The sequence below is a fragment of the Oncorhynchus keta genome, chromosome 5 (genome assembly GCF_023373465.1).
Source record: "Oncorhynchus keta strain PuntledgeMale-10-30-2019 chromosome 5, Oket_V2, whole genome shotgun sequence".
Lineage (NCBI taxonomy): Eukaryota > Metazoa > Chordata > Actinopteri > Salmoniformes > Salmonidae > Oncorhynchus > Oncorhynchus keta.
In genome coordinates, this window is record NC_068425.1 from 2847446 (window position 1) to 2868043 (window position 20598).

Below are 20598 nucleotides of genomic sequence, written 5' to 3' on the forward strand. Positions count from 1 at the left end.
ACGGCTGCATGGTCCCATGGTGTTTCTACTTGCGTACTATTGTTTGTACAGATGAACGTGGTACCTTCAGGCGTTTGGAAATTTCTTCCAAGGATTAACCAGACTTGTGGAGGTCTACAATTTTTTTCTGAGGTCTTGCCTGATTTCTTTAGATTTTACCATGATGTCAAGCAAAGAGGCACTGAGTTTGAAGGTAGGCCTTGAAAGACATCCACAGATACACCTCCAATTGACTCAAATTATGTCAATTAGCCCATCAGAAGCGTCTATAGCCATGACATAATTTTCTGGAATTTTCCAAGTTGTTTAAAGGCACAGTCAATTTAGTGTATGTAAACTTCTGACCACTGGAATTGTGATACATTGATTTATAAGTGAAATAATCTGTCTGTAAACAATTGTTGGAAAAAATGACTTGTGTTATGCACAAACTAGATGTCCTAACTGACTTGCCAAAATTATAGTTTGTTAACAAGACATTTGTGGAGTGGTTGAAAAAGTAGCCTTAATTACTCCGACCTAAGTGTATGTAAACTTCCGACTTCAACTGCATATTTATTGGAAGATAATTGAGTGAGTGAGTGTGACACAGAGAGAGGGCGATAGAAAGAAATAGAACCTACAGTACAAATGGCATTGAAGTTAATTTTTGTCTATAAACAACCACTGGTTAGGTCCCTCCTTACTTCTCGACAGATTACAAGGAATATACTTTTTTTGCTTTTTTTTCCAAAGTACATTTTGTTAATGAAAGACAAATTATGATCACACCGGCTAATCCTTCTCTATTCTATTTTAGTCTATTCAATGATATTCTACTCTATTGTAGTCCATTCGTCTATTTTAGAAAACTTTATTTGGAAACAATCACAGGAAGGAACTTAATTGTTACCTGGAAAGGATCAATATTGAGACAAAAAAAACATCCTCATTGGACCTTTAAACACATGCTCGTGAAATGAAAGAGAAATACCAAAGAAGACGAAGAAAAGGGTGGAACCTGAATTGACAGTAAGTACACGCTGTGTATAAACAACAAAATATTGAAATCAAGCTATAGAGACAACACCAACACAGCAGTAGGTCTATATGCTCATGTGGCCACTGATACAGAACGGCTGCATTTCGGCATACTACAGTAATCCCGGATCTATTCAGCTAGTTTGAAATAAATTATTTACTAATCTCCATAAGGATATATTTGAATTACAATTTAAAATATATATATATGCAATTACATAGGCTTGTTGTAAAACATTCGTGCATTTTTAAACAGAAAGTCTAGTAGTTCAGTATGAGACAAATGTTCATTTACGCCTCACACATACAATTCACAGATTCAAAATGTTTTTAGTGCCCCTCCATTTTCCCACCACCCAAGTACCCTGCAACTCCTCCTGCTGCCACCCTCCTCGCTAGTCGACTTTCCCTTCCCATCCGCTCTCTCCCACTATATCGCGAGAGATAGGGAGCACAGAAATATTCACGTTAGCAACAACTGTTATACATTTATATTTATATCGCGGATATATGAACGAATTGTATTAAACGCTGGCGCGTATAAATTACAATTCTAATGTAAGCCAACGCAAGATTACTAAATTAGTTGTTTTATTAATAGCTGGCTAGCTAATAATAATATCTAGGTAGCTAGCTAGCGATTCGCCTGTTGTCTGTAGCAAGTATGGGAGGCTAGCTAACTGTAAGTGGACACTATTTTGAAGACAAGCGTGTACAAGTGGGTAAACATAACATTACTTCAATTAGCTAGCACCCCTTATTCAACGATAATAGCCATAGTCTAGGTAGCTACTATAACAAACAATATCTCGCTACTATTAGCTGAGTAAACCGCTGTTATTTAATTAAAACAGCTAGTTAGGCTTACATTTTAGCTACATTGTTGAATATTGGCTAGTTAGCTACTTAGCTAACTGCTTCAAGCTGGTGCTTTTTATTTAGCTAGCTAACATGGTTCTGTTAAGATGGATGGCGTTGCTAGCTAACTGATGGGTCGCTAGTTAGCTCAGTATCGCTTACGCTAACTAGATTGTTTATCACGCGATGTGCTGGCTCTTTTTGCTAGTTAACGTTAGTTAAGCTAACATGACCTCACTGTGTGTCATTTTACCATGTCCATGTACTATCATTACTCCGTAATATCAGCTATCTAGTTAACTGTCTCTCCTCCTCTCCTTTAGGTTATTTTAGCCATCAAGCATTGGCCTCGAGTATCTGACTAGGCCGACAATGGTTTGTGAATTCCAGCTAACTTCGTTAGCCAGTAATGTCAATACTAACCAAGCTCTCTGGATTGTTTACATCCAGCGCCAGTTTGCAAACTAGCTGGGTAATGTTGTAAGCTAGCTAACGGGTTTCATACGCAGTCAGTTGTTTAGCTACAATAATCTAGCCAACAAGGTATTTTATTTATTTTGTTGCCAGTAAGGTAGTTAGTTAGCTATGCCACACTATATTTGGCTTTGCTACAGTGTGTGAAAGTGATTAAGCCACTAGTTATCTGAACACTGACAAATCAGTTGGTGTCTCACAAGCAACCATTTGGTCCTTCACCATATCTAGCTAGCTACCACATCTAATATAGTAACATCTAGTACCGTTATGTGAAGATATCTAGGTAGCTAATTGAATGGGTTGTCAGTAAAACGGGTTGCTTAACAATTAGTTTTTATGGATGTAAAGCATTGACTCAATTTAAAAAAAAAACTTGACAACTGTTGTGACCACTAGTCCAACAGACAACAACTACAGGTGGCAACCGGTGCTAGGGGTATTTGTATTAGTAACAGTTGATTAGATATTGTAGATCATATTATAGTTGGTTATGTCTCTGGAGAATATATGTAACAGGTAATGTGATGTATCACCATTGATTGTGCTTGTATTGTTTTCACAGGCTGCAGTTGTGTTCTTGTGGATGTGTGGTGGACTGTAAGCAAGGCGGCCACTTGTGAACCTCACCTATTTACCTCACATCTGTCTTATACCTCCTCCCTGACACCGATTTTACCCTGTCTTTTATCATAGATATTTTTAAATGTATGAAAGCATGTTGCACAGAGACAGACCCCCTATATTTCTACCTCGTCTCAGTCTGTGCTCATCAGTGTGTTACAGTCGTCTTTTAGCTGAAGGTTTTAAATGGGGGTGAATCTACTCTATGCCTGGCATAGTACGGTACTTGAATTCCCACCCGTTTGTAAATTAGCCCTGAGGAGCTGTGCAGGTTTCATTAATTAACCTTAAGTGATAAACCAAATAGCAGCCAGCTAGTTGGCCAATCAGCCCCCTCCCCCCACGCCCTCCTAGTAGAATGAACGGCTCTCTTTTAACCCCACCTAGCCCGCGGGCAGCCAACTCCTCCCCGCTGCCCCTTTCACCCTCTCCTTCTCCGTCCCCTCCATCCCCCTCCCTGTTGCCCATGTTCCCTCGGCCACCCCCCCTGCCCCCTCCCTTGGCCCAGCCTCACCCCTCCTCGCTGTCGGACACCCCCACACCCTCCCCCTGCCTGAGCTGGACGGAGTTCTGTGAGCTGCATGCCCGCATGGCGGCCGGGGACTTTGCCCGCCACTTCCGGGCGTTCCTCCTGGAGAACCCTCACTACTCCCCCGACTCTGCTGCCGCCTTCTGTCGCCGCTTCACTGACCGCTTTGTCCGACATTTCCAGAGCGAACTGGAGGGAGTGGCTGGGGCGCTGGGTACAGCCCCTGGGATGGAGGCGGGGAGCTGGGCCCCCCAATCAGACGCCACCTCCCTGGAAGAGGAGGCGGTCTCTCCCCCTCCTGTCACCGAGGGAGCCTCCTACCACCCCTGTGCCCCAGCCAACCCGGTGAGAGCCCTGCCCAAGCCTGCCTCCACACGACTGGTGTTGGAAACCAGAAGTGGGGACCAATTTCAAGACTCCTATGCTGTCACAACGGTCCTCCCCCCATCCTCCTCCTCCTCCTGCTCCTCCTCAGTGGGAGGAGGAAACAACGGCAGGCGGGAAGAGAGGGGTGCCCCAGTTACTGTTAAACACTTCCCTGGCGTCGGCCCAGGAAATGGAGAAACGACAGCCGAGGAAGAGGACAGCTGGGCGGGCGTAACGGTCATGGAGGAGGAGGTGGAGCCAGATGAGGGGGAGGAGGAGCTGGAAGTTTGCTTGGACAATGAAGACCCCTCCCATATGCCCCAAACGCCTGCCTCCCCTTGCTCCGACACAACTCCTCCCCACTCCAAGGGTAATGGCACCCCGGCCTCGGCAGGAAGCCAGTCCAAAACCAAACTGAAGAAGCGTTTCTCTCTGCGGAGTGTTGGGCGCAGCGTGCGGGGCAGTGTCCGGGGCATCCTGCACTGGCGCAGCTCGTCCAGCGACTCCCCCCAGAGCTCCTCCCAGCTGCCCTCCAGCTTCAGCTACACAATGGGGGTCCAGGACGCTTGCACCGGCTCTTCCTCCAAGAGGAACTCTGGCACTCAGCCCCCTACACCCACCTCCTCCATGCCTGTCTCCCTCTCCCTGCCCCTTTCCCTCCCCCACTCCTCCTCCTCCTCCCTGCCCCCGTCTTCCTCCAGCAGTGCCACCTCCCTCTCGCTATCGGAGGCACGGGACCGCCGGCGGAGCAATGGCGAGGGGGGAGAGAAGGAGAAGTGGAGCCACCGGCTGGAGAAGCTGCGTCTGTCTCGCTCCCCGCCCCCCGTTCTCTCTTCGGCACCCACTTCGGCCGTGGTGTCACCTTCTTCCGGCCTGCCCCCCAGCAGCAGCAGCAGCGCCACCCCGAGGAAGACGGGCCGGCTGGTGAGGGAGGGAGGAGTCAGCGTCAGCTCCTCCATGCCAGATGAGTTTGCCGGGAGCCACGGTGGTTTCCCTGGCTTTTCCTTTGGCCTGCTGCACCACGGCACACAAGAACACAACAACGCTGGTACTGGCTTAAACAACACCTCGTCCACCGCTAACGCCGCTCAGACAGCTGCAGTGCAGCCTCTCGTCCCTGGGGGCACTGTGGGCTGGAGGGGTGGTCGGTGGCACAAGTGCCGACTGGTCCTGAGGGAGAGGGACAAGGAGGGGGAGCGTGGCGAGGAGTACTATCTGGAGTTCTTCATCCCGCCTAAAGTGAGTGAGACACCTGTTCAGTGCAACTCGATATTAGGAAGATATTCTTAATGTTTGGAGTATATAGCTGCCCAAAAAAAATCATATTTGATAATGATACATTAATAAGTTTGCAATTTTATTTTCATGTGAACATAATCAATGATGAAATTTAAACGCAATACTCCAGTTTGCATTTTAAAGTTTCACAGTTTTTAAAAAATTTCCCAGATAACACTGCCATATTGAGAAATAAAATTATTGGAAGATAAAGTTCACATTTGTAATTGTACTACATTATACTGATAGCATTATTTGTGACAAAAAGATTAAAACTTAATGTGCAATTTAGCAATGCTTATTCTTTACAAGGTACAACATTTTAATTCAAATCTTTATTGGGTTAAACTATGTTGTTCCTCCCATTTTCGATTTAATTTCCTCATAGTCATTTGTTATCCTGGCCACGTTAACTTATCTGTCTATAATAAAACTCTTTTGTAGGGAAAACTAATTCTGATTGGCTGGGCCTGGCTCTCCAGAGGGTGGGGGCCATCGGAGTAGATTGTGTATCTTTGATGTAACACTGAGGCATGACAACCTATCAACATGCTCCTTTGGAAAGCTTGGAGATTAATGATGTCATTGGCAGGCATTGTGAAAATTGCACAATTTCTCTGAGTGCACAGATGTGTCTTATTCAATGTTCTTCTCTGTCCCCCTGTCTCAGTCCTCCAAGCCCAGGCTGACTATCCCATGCTGCTCTATTGTGGATGTGAGGAGCACCACAGCCCTGGAGGTGCCTGACAAGGAGAACACCTTCCTCCTGCAGGTGATGCTCTGCTCTGTCCATCCTTTCATTTCCCCTTTCTTGTTCTCTCAGTAAATTCTGTTCAGGTCAGTTCCTGTTCCATCTTGCATCTGTAGACTGACTTGTATTTTGCTCTCTCTCTCTCTCACACCCTCTCTCTCTCGCCCTCTCTCTCTCTCCTTCCTCTCGTGCCCCTCTTTCACCCCCCCCTTTCTCTTGCCCCTCCCTCTCACCCCTTTGTCACTCTCTCGCTAACCCTATCTTTCTCTCTGTCAGTTGGAGGGACAGGTGCAGTATGTGATTGAGACGCGAGACGCTGTGCAGATGAGAGCTTGGTTGAGTGACATCCGGAACGGTATATGTATCAGGTAAGCAAATTGTGTGTTAAGTTGAAAGAACACTTAAGTCAGTGATTAGGGTGGGGAGGGAGGGGGGCAGTCAGTGAGAGTTAAGAGGGACCATATATATATGCTTGTCAAATATTGATGAGGTCAGCAGAAGTAGAAGCGACACCCCAGCTACTGTAGAGCAAGCTTTGTGTATCTTGACTCTACAGTGAACAGGAGGACATAGAAGCTGTGTGTGGGGGACCCATGGACATCAGTGGAATGCCAGAATTCAGTGACCGCCTCTCTCAAGGTGAGTGGGGCATCCCAAATCGACCCTTAGACACCTCACCAAGCTACTACTCTTAGACCAGTATATACCAACCAGTCAATCGCGGTCCTAGTCAACTAGGCATTCCTAGTCGATCGCCGAACATTTCTTTGCGCTCCTCTTTTTTAAGATGTATTTTTGTTGCCTTGAGCCGTTGGTGTTAGATGCACTTGATTCGGCAGCCCTGTGCGCCGGGTAGGCAAAGTCTTCCTATTTTGAACCATTTCATTTGTTAGAATGACCAAACTCTGCCTACCTGGCAGACCTGTAGTGCTAAATCAAGTGTGCCTACTGCGCTGGCCAATCGGATAGCTCAAATCACCATGCCAGTAGCTTCCACTACCCCGCAGCAAAGTTTGATACTGACCTAAATGCGATTTTAATGACTTAAAACCCTGAGAGACTGTCAAAGAATACAGCAAATAGCTGCTGCTTTTACGATTCAACACTTTTCAAAACATAGAAAACGTGCATCAATTAGGACCGGGGTTTTTATTATTATTAACGGCTCGTCGTGTCTATTTTAATGTCGACTAATAATTCACTTTCCCTGGTCACAGGAGCAACATGAATTTGTGCATGAGGCAGAAATAATGCGGTGTGACTCGAGTTTGGTCATCAGACTGTCTCCCCCTCTCTCTGGTCAGTCTCTCCGGAGGAAAAGGAGAGATCGGGGAACCGTGAGAGGCGGACCCTCTGCTGTTCTCGCTCTCCCCTCCATCCCGCTGAGACTGACCATCAGATGCAGATGCAGATACAACCAGACATGGAACCGGTTTGTGGGTTTATGAAATGCACATTCCTGTATTGAATATAATATGTGTATGATGCCTTGTCCTTTGGCGCTGTCGATGTAGCCTGTAGAGCGAAACGCAGGTTGCGAGTTCCCCCGGCGATTCATTCGGTTTTGGCAACAGCCATTTGTTTGTTGCACTGCATGTAATGTTTCTTATCATGCCTTTTCTTATCAGTGTTACAATTGAAGGGCACAGAGTTCGGTAATCATTATGTGGTGTAAAATAATTATTTTAAAAAACGTAGCCTACCTGTGAAATGTTTGTTCCTCTGTCATGCTCCTGCTGAGACGGGAGGTGGGTCAAACGGAGATGCTTCTTCTTTGGGATTTGGTTGTCAGATCGCATCCAACTTTTAGGTGCATACACCGCCACCTACTGTACCGGTGTAAGGCCATCCACGGCCTACCTACATTCAATTATTTGATACGGTAATATATACAATTGAGACAACGGGAAATTGCCCAGCCAACTATTAGCCCTCTCTACAAAACCCACCACCCCATTCCACTATTTAACCCTATCAAGTCCTACTTCAGACCAATGGTCTGAGAGGACAGAATACTACCACTCAACACCCCCCACAACTGTTCTGTAAAGTACTTCTCTTCCACCTCTATTTTCTGTGATTTTCTGCAGTACAATTAACAACCAAGGCAATAAATGCTAAAAAGTCCACTGTACTGAAGCACATATCCTTCCCATCTCTCAGGATCCCTCACCCGGGTCCCCATCTTCCTCTACCACTCTTTTCACTGCTTCGGGATATGACACTTTCTGCACTGGCTACCTCAAATGTCCCTTTCTCTCACCGGACCCCTCCAAACTCCAGTCCCATGGGAACCCCCACAACTAACATGTATTACTTTCTCCTCCGATAGCACACATTCCTTTGTCTCATGCCCTCCTTTCTCACATCAAGGCAGCTCCCTCCGACACACTGCTGCAACATGCCCATAAACCTGACACCTGAAACACTTTTTTATTTTTGGAACAAAAGCTCTCACGGGGTAATTGACACTTCCTACCATGACCTTATCTGGCAAAGATTGCATCAAAACACAGCTCGACAGATGTTGTCTTCTCTGTTTCACCACGCTCTCCACCAAATCTACGACTCGCCAAACGGCGGGAATCTTCCATTTCAACTGCTCCTCCTCAACACTTAATGTCATCCCCGTTGTCACTCCTTTCAACGGCACCCTGCTCTGCAAAGCAAGTCATAATTGTTGTCACTAATCGCGTAACGCGGAGCACCCACTCCCTCTGGGTGAATGTCACACAATAAATCATCACGAGTCCACTCCGAGTTCACCAACTCAACAGTCCCCAACCTGATATCACATATGGATCAGCCAAAATACAAGGATCCATTCGCTCTACAAATCTCACTCCCACTGGGCCAGAATCATCCTTAGGACAAGGCCCGAATTCGGCGGTCCTCACTCTCGCCAAGGTTCCATCATGGATGGACTTCACGCCGACCTTCCTCACTACACCACTTCTCTCTATATTCAACTTCTTCTCAGCAGTCAGCAATGCACCTGCCACCACAGTTAATTCATCCTCACACTAATCACCTTCAATTGCCATGGGGCACTCACCATGGGGCACACAACGTTCAGAAAACGGCCACACGACGCCATACACGTTGTTTGCCATCTGCCCAGTACAGTTGAAACTGGGATTCATCCGTGAAGAGCACACTTCTCCAGTGGCCATCGAAGGTGAGCATTTGCCCACTGAAGTCTGTTATGACACTGAACTGCAGTCGGGTCAAGACCCTGGTGAGGACAATGAGCACGCAGATGAGCTTCCCTTAGACGGGTTCTGACAGTTTGTGCAGAAATTCTTTGGTTGTACTGACCCTCAGTTCGGGTGGCTGGTTTCAGATGATCCCACAGGTGAAGAAGCTGGATGTAGAGGTGTTGGAGGCGGCATATGGTAGAGAAATGAACATTAAATTATCTGGCAACCGCTCTGGTGGACATTCCTGCAAGCCAATTGCACGCTCCCTCAAATTGAGACATCTGTGGCATTGTGTTGTGTGACAAAACTGCACATTTTATATTTTATGCCTTTTATTGCCCCCAGCATAAGGTTCACCTGTGTAATGATCATGCTGTTTAATCAGCTTTTTGATATGCCACACCTGTCAAGTGGATGGATTATCTTGGCAAAGGAGAAATGCTCACTAACAGGGTACTAATTGTGCACAACATTTCAAGAAATAAGCTTTTTGTGCATATGGAACATTTCTGGGATCTTTTATTTCAGCTCAAGAAATGGGACCAACACTTTACATGTTGCGTTTTGTATATATATATTTTTTAACGCTATAATTTCAGTTATTGATTGAAGCTTGACTTCTTTGGAGCTCAACCTTTTATTTGATACATTTTCCAGTGTATGTTCTTGTCCGGTTATTGTTATGTTTGTGATTTTTGATTTACATAGTGTACAGTCTTCCAGCTGCTCCACCTCAGCGCTGTAAATAAACACCCTCCATTCTGAGTTTGCCCCGTATCGAAGTGTCTGCCTCCTCACTGAAACCTCCACTGCTAAGGTGGCCTCCGTTACAGGCCTACTGCAATAAACCTTATTCCTACAGAACTGTTCTTATTTGGTAAATGTTGCATAGGCTTACATTTAAAACAAAATATATGTTTAGAAACAGTTCTGAGCTGTAGATCTCGGCTTGCATTTTGAAAGTGAACTTGGCTCAGAAAAGTTTGGTGACCACTGCCTTAGACACTTCATCTGTAAGAATCTACAAACAGCAGATATGTAGCATAAGGTAAGGGGGAGCTACTACCATATTCCTTACCTATCCCATCTTTTCAAATATGTCTGCACAGGATAGGATCGAAGAGCCCATTTGGGATTGTTGTGTGACGATTTCCCTGTTTCACTATTTTTTGCAGCTTTACAAATATACAGTTGGATCACTTAACACCTGATACAGAAAGCGAGACGAAAAAAGTTGTTTTAACTCTTGAGTCCAATGTTTCGTTGCTGTTTGAAAGTTTAAAAAAGTCTGGTTAAATAAATAATAGGACTGATGTTTTTGCTCCTGTCCTGTTGCAGTGTGTTATGGAGGTGTGGGTGGCTCCTCCCCACTGATGGACCCTCTCCCCCCAGAGTTACCGCCCCGCGCCCCTCTGGACGAATCAGACGGACGCGTGGGTGGAGCCGGCCTGGGCACACCATTTGCGGAGACGCCAGATGCCACAGGTGAAGCCTTAGCACACACGCAAAAGCACTCACATACAAACACGCATACACACCAGAATGTGCAGGGCAGGTCTGGTGACACTTTTTTTTGGTCTAATGTTTTCATCCATCCCCCTCATCCCTCCTCACCTCCACAGGTTCCTTCCTGTTCTCAGATGTGGCGGAGGCGGTGGAGCACCCTCTGAGCGAGTGCCAGTGGTTCCACGGGACGTTGTCGCGTCTGAAGGCGGCCCAGCTTGTGCTGGCAGGGGGTACGGCCAGCCACGGCGTCTTCCTTGTGCGCCAGAGCGAGACACGCCGCGGGGAGTACGTCCTCACCTTCAACTTCCAGGGCAAGGCCAAGGTACAAGAGACGGGAGAGTGTGTCATATCATATTTTATTTGTCACCTGGTGTAGACTTTAATGTAAAATGCTTGCTGACGAGCCCTTCCCAACAATGTAGAGTTTTAAAATTGAAATAGTAACAAGAGGAATACAATATAATACACAAGAACGGAGCTTACATACAGGGAGTAACAGTACCAGATCAATGTGGAGCGAAATACAGGGAGTACCAGTACCAGATCAATGTGGAGCTAAGTACAGGGAGTACCAGTACCAGATCAATGTGGAGCTAAGTACAGGGAGTACCAGTACCAGATCAATGTGGAGTTAAATACAGGGAGTACCAGTACCAGATCAATGTGGAGCTAAGTACAGGGAGTACCAGTACCAGCTCAAAGTGCAGAGGTACGAGTTGCTTGAGGTAGGTATATACATGAAGGCAGTGTAAAGTGACTAGGCTTCAGGGTAGATAATAAGAGTAAAAAAAGAACAGAGCAGCAGCAGCAAATTATGTTTGTGTTGTCAGTCTGCGTGTAGGTGTTCTGTGTGTGTGGGTTGTGTGTGTGTATACATGCAAAAAACAAACGGCTCTTTTTCAGGACCTTGTCTTTCAAAGATAATTTGTAAAAATCCAAATAACTTCACAGATCTTCATTGTAAAGGGTTTATACACTGTTTCTCATGCTTGTTCAATGAACCGTAAACAATTAATGAACATGCACCTGTGGAACGGTCGTTAAGACACTAACAGCTTACAGACGGTAGGCAATTAAGGTCACAGTTATGAAAACTTAGGACACAAAAGAGGCCTTTCTACTGACTCTGGAAAACTGCAAAAGAATGATGCCCAGGGTCCCTGCTCATCTGCGTGAATGTGCCTTAGGCATGCTGCAACAAGGCATGAGGACTGCAGATCTGGCCAGGGCAATAAATTGCAATGTCCATACTGAGACGCCTAAGACAGCGCTACAGGGAGACCAGACGGACAGCTGATCGTCCTCACTGTGGCAGACCACTTGTAACAACGCCTGCACAGAATCGGTACATCTGTACATCACACCTGCGGGACAGGTACAGGATGGCAACAACAACAGCCTGAGTTACACCAGGAACCCACAATCCCTCCATCAGTGCTCAGACTGTTCGCAATAGGCTGAGAGAGGCTGGATTGAGGGCTTGTAGGCCTGTTGTAAGGCAGGTCCTCACTAGACGTCACCGGCAACAACGTCGCCTACGGGCACAAACCCACCGTCGCTGGACCAGACAGGACTGGCAAAAAGTGCTCTTTCACTGACGAGTTACGCTTTTGTCTCATCAAATCAAAGTTTATTTGTCACGTGCGCTGAATACAACAGGTAGACCTTAGAGTAAAATGCTTACTTACAGGTTCTAACCAATAGTGCAAAAAAGGGATTAGGTAAACAATAGGTAGGTAAAGAAATAAAACATAAGTAAAAATATGGGCTACGTACAGTAGCGAGGCTATGAAAGTAGTGAGGCTACATACAGGGGTGATGGTCGGATTCGTGTTTATCATTGAATGAATTTAGCGTTACACAGAGGCCTGTTCATTTGCAGCAGGATCGATTTGGAGGTGGTGGGTCTGTCATGGTCTGGGGCGGTGTGTCACAGCATCGTCGGACAGAGCTTGTTGTCATTGCAGGCAATCTCTCTCTCAATAGAGTAAGACAGTATTGATGTTTACGTGTGTGTTGGAAAGTACCAGTGTGTTTGTATGTGAAATGGTAGGGGAAACATCTGTACCATGTTAGGAGATATACCTGCTAAGTAGCACCCAAAGCTAACCCATATCCTCCTCTCTTCTCCCTTCTTTTGTTTCTCCTCTCTCTCTCCCTCTCCGCTGCAGCACCTGCGTTTGTCTCTGAACGAGGACGGCCAGTGCCGGGTGCAGCACCTGTGGTTCCAGTCCATATTCGACATGCTGGAGCACTTCCGCGTGCACCCAATCCCCCTGGAGTCTGGGGGTGCCTCGGACGTCACTCTCATCAGCTTCGTGGGCGCCACCGCTGTCCGGCAGCCAGGTAACCGGTCAGGGGTGAAAGGTCACAGGATATTCCACTAGGATGAAACGACACTGGTTTTACACTGGCCTCTAAAGGCACGTCTTGGGTGTTGTATGTCCGGTGTATGTGTTTTATGCATTATGATTGGGTTACACTATGCTGTTACGTCAGTGAATCAATATAGTGTGCGTGTGTATCATCCCATTGAAGATATGTGTACAGGCCATAAGTAATGTTGTGTGTGCTAAAACATGGCCACTACATGATGTTTCTGTCAATGTCGTTATAACATAAGACTGGCCGCTTTGCATCCTCATCCTGTGTCCACTACAGCATGCATGCCTACGTACACACACTGGAGTGGCTCCGCATGGCTTGGTCCCATCAATTTGTACTGATGCTCCCACCCATACACCCCTGGCTCTTACACCCCCCCACCCAAACACATACAATTCCAAATCAACCCCTAGACCCTACTACCCTCTATGTCCCTAGGCGCTAGCACTCTACCTCCTTTCCTTCTACACCCTTCTTTCCAACCCCCCCACCCCCGTGCCTTCCAGAGCTCTGATTGGCTGTCTCTTATTGTGTTTTCGTTGGGTCATTCTTCGCAGGCCGGGACAGGGCAGGCAGCCGGCCCACAGTCTGTGATGTCATCACCACGCGCCACCCTGACTCTCCATCAACCCCCATCTCTGACTGTGTGTAAGTGAGACCAGACTCCACAGAGAGAGAGACACTGAGTTAGAGAGGGAGGGAGACATAGCGGGAGAGCGAGATGGCAAGAGGGAGAGAGAGGTGGCGAGAGGGGGAGAGACCTACAGAGAAAGACGGCGAGAGAGAGACAGACCGAGGGGGAGAGAGAGAGACAGACCGAGGGCGAGAGAGAGAGAGAGAGAGAGAGAGACAGACCGAGGGCGAGAGAGAGAGAGAGAGAGACAGACCGAGGGCGAGAGAGAGAGAGACAGACCGAGGGCGAGAGAGAGAGAGACAGACCGAGGGCGAGAGAGAGAGAGAGACAGACCGAGGGCGAGAGAGAGAGAGAGAGACAGACCGAGGGCGAGAGAGAGAGAGAGACAGAGAGAGGGCGAGAGAGAGAGAGACAGACCGAGGGCGAGAGAGAGAGAGAGACAGACCGAGGGCGAGAGAGAGAGAGAGACAGACCGAGGGCGAGAGAGAGAGAGAGACAGACCGAGGGCGAGAGAGAGAGAGAGAGAGAGACAGACCGAGGGCGAGAGAGAGAGAGAGAGAGAGACAGACCGAGGGCGAGAGAGAGAGAGAGAGACAGACCGAGGGCGCGAGAGAGAGAGAGACAGACCGAGGGCGCGAGAGAGAGAGAGACAGACCGAGGGCGCGAGAGAGAGAGAGAGAGACAGACCGAGGGCGCGAGAGAGAGAGAGAGACAGACCGAGGGCGCGAGAGAGAGAGAGAGAGAGACAGACCGAGGGCGGGAGAGAGAGAGAGACAGACAGAGGGCGCGAGAGAGAGAGAGAGACAGACAGAGGGCGCGAGAGAGAGAGAGAGAGAGAGACAGACCGAGGGCGCGAGAGAGAGAGAGACTGACCGAGGGCGCGAGAGAGAGAGACTGACCGAGGCGCGAGAGAGAGAGAGACTGACCGAGGCGCGAGAGAGAGAGACTGACCGAGGCGCGAGAGAGAGAGAGACTGACCGAGGGCGCGAGAGAGAGAGACTGACCGAGGCGCGAGAGAGAGAGAGACTGACCGAGGGCGCGAGAGAGAGAGACTGACCGAGGGTGCGAGAGAGAGAGAGACTGACCGAGGCGCGAGAGAGAGACTGACCGAGGGCGCGAGAGAGAGAGACTGACCGAGGGCGCGAGAGAGAGAGACTGACCGAGGGCGAGAGAGAGAGAGAGAGACAGACCGAGGGCGAGAGAGAGAGACAGACCGAGGGCGAGAGAGAGAGAGACAGACCGAGGGCGAGAGAGAGAGACAGACCGAGGGCGAGAGAGAGAGAGAGAGAGAGAGAGAGAGACAGACCGAGGGCGAGAGAGAGAGAGAGAGAGACAGACCGAGAGAGAGAGAGAGACAGACCGAGGGCGCGAGAGAGAGAGAGACAGACCGAGGGCGTGAGAGAGAGAGAGACAGACCGAGGGAGCGAGAGAGAGAGAGAGAGACAGACCGAGGGAGCGAGAGAGAGAGAGAGAGACAGACCGAGGGCGCGAGAGAGACAGACCGAGGGCGCGAGAGAGAGAGACAGACCGAGGGCGCGAGAGAGAGAGAGACTGACCGAGGGCGCGAGAGAGAGAGAGACTGACCGAGGGCGCGAGAGAGAGAGAGACTGACCGAGGGCGCGAGAGAGAGAGAGACTGACCGAGGCGCGAGAGAGAGAGACTGACCGAGGGCGCGAGAGAGAGAGAGACAGAGCGAGGGCGCGAGAGAGAGAGACTGACCGAGGCGCGAGAGAGAGAGACTGACCGAGGGCGCGAGAGAGAGAGACTGACCGAGGGCGCGAGAGAGAGAGACAGACCGAGGGCGCGAGAGAGAGACAGACAGAGGGCGCGAGAGAGAGAGAGAGAGAGAGAGAGACAGACCGAGGGCGCGAGAGAGAGAGACAGACCGAGGGCGCGAGAGAGAGAGACACAGACCGAGGGCGCGAGAGAGAGAGACAGACCGAGGGCGCGAGAGAGAGAGAGACAGACCGAGGGCGTGAGAGAGAGAGAGAGAGACAGACCGAGGGCGTTAGAGAGAGAGAGAGAGACAGACCGAGGCGAGAGAGAGAGAGAGACAGACCGAGGGCGCGAGAGAGAGAGAGAGACAGACCGAGGGCGCGAGAGAGAGAGAGAGACAGACCGAGGGCGCGAGAGAGAGAGAGACAGACCGAGGGCGCGAGAGAGAGAGAGAGAGAGAGACAGACCGAGGGCGCGAGAGAGAGAGAGAGAGACAGACCGAGGCGCGAGAGAGAGAGAGAGAGAGAGACAGACCGAGGGCGCGAGAGAGAGAGAGAGAGAGACAGACCGAGGGCGCGAGAGAGAGAGAGAGACAGACCGAGGCGCGAGAGAGAGACAGACCGAGCGAGAGAGAGAGACCCAGAGCGAGCGAGAGAGAGACCCAGAGCGAGCGAGAGAGAGACCCAGAGCGAGCGAGAGAGAGACCCAGAGCGAGCGAGAGAGAGACCCAGAGCGAGCGAGAGAGAGACCCAGAGCGAGCGAGAGAGAGACCCAGAGCGAGCGAGAGAGACCCAGAGCGAGAGAGACCCAGAGCGAGAGAGACCCAGAGCGAGAGAGAGAGAGACCCAGAGCGAGAGAGAGAGAGACCCAGAGCGAGAGAGAGAGAGACCCAGAGCGAGAGAGAGAGAGACCCAGAGCGAGAGAGAGAGAGACCCAGAGCGAGAGAGAGAGAGACCCAGAGCGAGAGAGAGAGAGACCCAGAGCGAGAGAGAGACCCAGAGCGAGAGAGAGAGACCCAGAGCGAGAGAGAGAGAGACCCAGAGCGAGAGAGAGAGAGACCCAGAGCGCGAGAGAGAGAGAGACCCAGAGCGCGAGAGAGAGAGAGACCCAGAGCGAGAGAGAGAGAGACACAGAGCGAGAGAGAGAGAGACCCAGAGCGAGAGAGAGAGAGACCCAGAGCGAGAGAGAGAGACCCAGAGCGAGAGAGAGAGAGACCCAGAGCGAGAGAGAGAGAGACCCAGAGCGAGAGAGAGAGAGACCCAGAGCGAGAGAGAGAGAGACCCAGAGCGAGAGAGAGAGAGACCCAGAGCGAGAGAGAGAGAGACCCAGAGCGAGAGAGAGAGAGACCCAGAGCGAGAGAGAGAGAGACCCAGAGAGAGAGACCCAGAGAGAGAGACCCAGAGCGAGAGACTCAGAGCGAGAGAGAGAGAGAGACTCAGAGCGAGAGAGAGAGACTCAGAGCGAGAGAGAGAGAGACTCAGAGCGAGACCCAGAGCGAGACCCAGAGCGAGACCCAGAGCGAGACCCAGAGCGAGACCCAGAGCGAGACCCAGAGCGAGAGAGAGAGACCCAGAGAGAGAGAGAGAGACCCAGAGCGAGAGAGAGAGAGAGACCCAGAGCGAGAGAGAGAGAGACCCAGAGCGAGAGAGAGAGAGACCCAGAGCGAGAGAGAGAGACCCAGAGAGAGGGGTTAGAGAGGGACCCAGAGTGAGGGACGGCAAGAAAGAGAGAGAGGCAGTGTGAGAGAGACAGACCGAGACCTAGAGCGAGCGAGACCTAGAGCGAGCGAGACCTAGAGCGAGCGAGACCTAGAGCGAGCGAGACCTAGAGCGAGCGAGACCTAGAGCGAGCGAGACCTAGAGCGAGACCTAGAGCGAGCCAGCGAGACCTAGAGCGAAACCTAGAGCGAGACCTAGAGCGAGCCAGCGAGACCTAGAGCGAGACCTAGAGCGAGACCTAGAGCGAGCCAGCGAGACCTAGAGCGAGACCTAGAGCGAGCCAGCGAGACCTAGAGCGAGACCTAGAGCGAGCCAGCGAGACCTAGAGCGGTAGAGCGAGCCAGCGAGACCTAGAGCTCGCTAGCCAGCGAGACCTAGAGCTCGCTAGCCAGCGAGACCTAGAGCGAGCCAGCGAGACCTAGAGCTCGCTAGCCAGCGAGACCTAGAGCGAGCCAGCGAGACCTAGAGCTCGCTAGCCAGCGAGACCTAGAGCGAGCCAGCGAGACCTAGAGCTCGCTAGCCAGCGAGACCTAGAGCGAGCGAGACCTAGAGCGAGCCAGCGAGACCTAGAGCGAGCCAGCGAGACCTAGAGCTCGCTAGCCAGCGAGACCTAGAGCGAGCCAGCGAGACCTAGAGCTCGCTAGCCAGCGAGACCTAGAGCGAGCCAGCGAGACCTAGAGCTCGCTAGCCAGCGAGACCTAGAGCTCGCTAGCCAGCGAGACCTAGAGCGAGCCAGCGAGACCTAGAGCTCGCTAGCCAGCGAGACCTAGAGCGAGCCAGCGAGACCTAGAGCTCGCTAGCCAGCGAGCGAGACCTAGAGCGAGCTAGCTAGCGAGCGAGACCTAGAGCGAGCTAGCCAGCGAGCTAGCCAGCGAGCGGGACCTAGAGCGAGCGAGACCTAGAGCGAGCTAGCCAGCGAGCGAGACCTAGAGCGAGCTAGCCAGCGAGCGAGACCTAGAGCGAGCTAGCCAGCGAGCGAGACCTAGAGCGAGCTAGCCAGCGAGCGAGACCTAGAGCGAGCTAGCCAGCGAGACCTAGAGCGAGCTAGCCAGCGAGACCTAGAGCGAGCTAGCCAGCGAGCGAGACCTAGATAGAGAGACGGCAGGCGAGAGGGAGAAACCGATGGAACGCACTATAGCGCGAGTGTAGAGCTTGCTAGTGGCCATTCACCTCAGTGTACTGCTCAGTCTTCCAGTGAAGTTAGTCTGTACTAACCTTATCTAGAACTGGACCTACCATAGAGTATTTTTGAGAACACAGATCACTCCTAGAGCAATGACTTGAGAGTCCACCTCTGCTATAGAATGTTGTATCTGATAAAAAGTTTAGGGTCGTGTAGAATCTTCATAGAACATTTTCAGACGATGCGTTGTTTTGTGTTTTTTACATTAAATGTATTCAGTAGACGGGAACAAGGTGTGTATGTAAGCGCACAGTGTGTTTGTGTGTGTCTCGACTGATTCCATGACATGGACCTGTCACACAGACGTCGCGGCCATGACACTCACTCTGTCTCTCCCCCTCTTCCTCCTCCTCTTCTCCCTTCTCACCACTCGCTCTCTGGAAATGTCACCTTTTTATCTTGTCCCCCGCCCGCCCCTCCTTTATTTACACCTTTTACCACTCTTTCTTTCTCTGCTTTTCTCTCGGCTGTTCTTTTCTCCCACCAGACTTGACCAGCAGACCCCGTAGCCCCCCCCAGCCTCCTCCTCCACCCCTGCCCCCTGGCCGGCCGCCACCCCCAACCCCACCCCAGGAACGAGGGAACGAGACCGAGCTGGGAGGAGGTGGGGGAGGAACTGCAGCAACTGCAGGAGGAGGTGAAGGAGCGGAGGACTGGGAGGAGAGGGAAGCTCCTCTTCGCCAACTGGAGGGGGTGGAGGGCGAAGAGCGGGAAGGAGGGAGGGCAAGAGCCATTGACAACCAGTACTCCTTCTTCTGAGGAGGGGGGTGTTTGTGCAAAAGGGAGAGTGGAGGAGGCGGGAGTCATAGCCATTCATAACCAGTATTTGTATTTTGTTACGAGACTGTGAGGGGAAGGGGTTAGAAGGATGTACTAACACTATTAAAACACAAGCATTCTGGGAGATTCAGCCAGATGGAGAGAAAGAGAAAACGGGTGAAAGAGGAGAGGGATGGGAGCACCGTACGACACTAAGTAAAGGTACACTAAGTAAAGGTACACTAATGTTTAGCGAGATAAGCTTTTTGCCGGTACACCTCTTGGTACGCTTTTTGTAGACTTTTGAATCCATTTATGGATGTAGGTAGTGAGAGATATCCTCTGAACCCAGCAGTACCATACCTCAATATCCTGCAGAGATTCTACTGGCCAGCAGTACACTTTCAGAGGTAGAGATGGAGGACAACCATATACTTACTAGGTGGCAAAGAGACTAGGCTAGAACCGGCAGGCAGGATACATATACCTCAGTCACTCTTTCAACCTCAATCTTTCTCTCCGTCTCTCTTTTTCTCTCCACTCATTTTCTGGTTTTCTTTAATGGTAGAGAAGTGGCCAGAGGTAGAGAGAGCGATTATATCTATCCTTCACATAAAAAAAAAATGCTTTGTTATTGATAATAATGATATGATTAACAATAATGATAAAGGAAATAATGATGGTCGGAAATAATAGTATTAATTTTATTTTTAAAATGCCTTTTATTGTATGTTGTTTTACTCTATGTAATGCGTAACACTTGTTCCTGCCCCCATTCGGTTATTTCAGTTGAAATTTGTTTGTCTTTTTAAAATATTCCTAAGCCTCATACTCAGTCTTTCCCTCACGCTCATACAGTCCTCTCCTCCTGGACCTCATCCAAATTAAATTTTAATGTGCAGAAATAGAAAATAAGAAAAATATAAGGGAGGGGGACATTTTTCTACTTGTGCCTTTCTTTGTTATCACCTCTGTCGTACTCCTTCAACCTGTGCCTGGGTTGTGTGGCCATGTCCGTCTGTCTGCCAGCCATTCAGTTCAGTGCCTCTTTCTTTCTCTTTGTTTATACCTTCACTTCTTCTGTTTGTCCTCTACTCCGAGCTTTGTCATCTTCTTTTACACGTCTTACCCCCATCCCCCTGTTCATCCTTTTCAAATGTTGATCTCTATTTGTGCCTTTCTGTCTCTGTCGCTCTCTCTTTTGCTGGGACCTTGTGTTGACGGTGGGCAGGGTTTTGTCCAACCTGTGTGGTTAGTTTCAGGTACAACATTGAATTAAATGATATGATATAATATAATTATACTGAAACATTTTGGCCTCGTGTGTTGTTGCTTTGGTTCACTGTAATTGTTTCTTACTGAATAAAGGGGAAGGATGTAAAGGAATGTTACAGTAATTCTTGTAGTTTTGGGTTGCCACAAAGTCAAATGGCTATGTCATAAAAAATCATGAAAACAAATTAGTTTTTGGGTCATAATTTATGGTTAGGCATACGGTTAGCAATGTGGTTACGGTTCGGGTTATGTTTAAAATCAGATTTGAAGAAGATACATTTTAGATCTAGGCGGGGTTTGGTTGGAAACTAGTGATGACCGC

The 20598-nt window shown here is 49.6% G+C and overlaps 1 protein-coding gene and 1 long non-coding RNA gene across 6 annotated transcripts; one reads left to right on the plus strand and one right to left on the minus strand.

Annotated features, from left to right (window-relative positions):
- Nucleotides 1–912: 912 nt before the first annotated feature.
- Nucleotides 913–20387, plus strand: LOC118384296 (SH2B adapter protein 1-like). Of its 5 annotated transcripts, XM_035770698.2 has the most exons (11): nt 1406–1738; nt 2202–2253; nt 2918–5110; nt 5820–5921; nt 6177–6268; nt 6457–6539; nt 10439–10585; nt 10723–10928; nt 12778–12952; nt 13549–13639; nt 18730–18894. In XM_035770698.2, the coding sequence occupies exons 3-11, from the start codon at nt 3335–3337 to the stop codon at nt 18749–18751; spliced, it is 2694 nt and encodes an 897-aa protein (XP_035626591.1). In that variant the 5' UTR covers nt 1406–1738; nt 2202–2253; nt 2918–3334; the 3' UTR covers nt 18752–18894. The 5 variants fall into 5 exon arrangements, with proteins under 5 accessions (XP_035626590.1, XP_035626587.1, XP_035626588.1 ...); XM_035770697.2 differs by lacking the exons at nt 1406–1738; nt 13549–13639 and adding an exon at nt 913–1011 and having other exon boundaries at nt 18730–20387; XM_035770694.2 differs by lacking the exon at nt 13549–13639 and having other exon boundaries at nt 1401–1738; nt 18730–20387.
- LOC127929960 (uncharacterized) lies at nt 16712–18326 on the minus strand. The gene is made up of 4 exons (XR_008136406.1): nt 18118–18326; nt 17690–18041; nt 17242–17457; nt 16712–17165 (listed from the first exon to the last, which is right to left on the minus strand). It is a non-coding gene; the product is annotated as an uncharacterized LOC127929960 (long non-coding RNA).
- Nucleotides 20388–20598: the final 211 nt, after the last annotated feature.

What these genes read in the sequence shown, in the direction of transcription:
- LOC118384296 (XM_035770697.2), top strand. Translation starts at nt 3,335, where the DNA reads ATGAACGGCTCTCTTTTAACCCCACCTAGCCCGCGGGCAGCCAACTCC. An exon ending in AGTTCTTCATCCCGCCTAAA is followed by an intron (nt 5,111 to 5,819) that starts GTGAGTGAGACA and finishes CCCCTGTCTCAG; the next exon opens with TCCTCCAAGCCCAGGCTGAC. An exon ending in AGAACACCTTCCTCCTGCAG is followed by an intron (nt 5,922 to 6,176) that starts GTGATGCTCTGC and finishes TCTCTCTGTCAG; the next exon opens with TTGGAGGGACAGGTGCAGTA.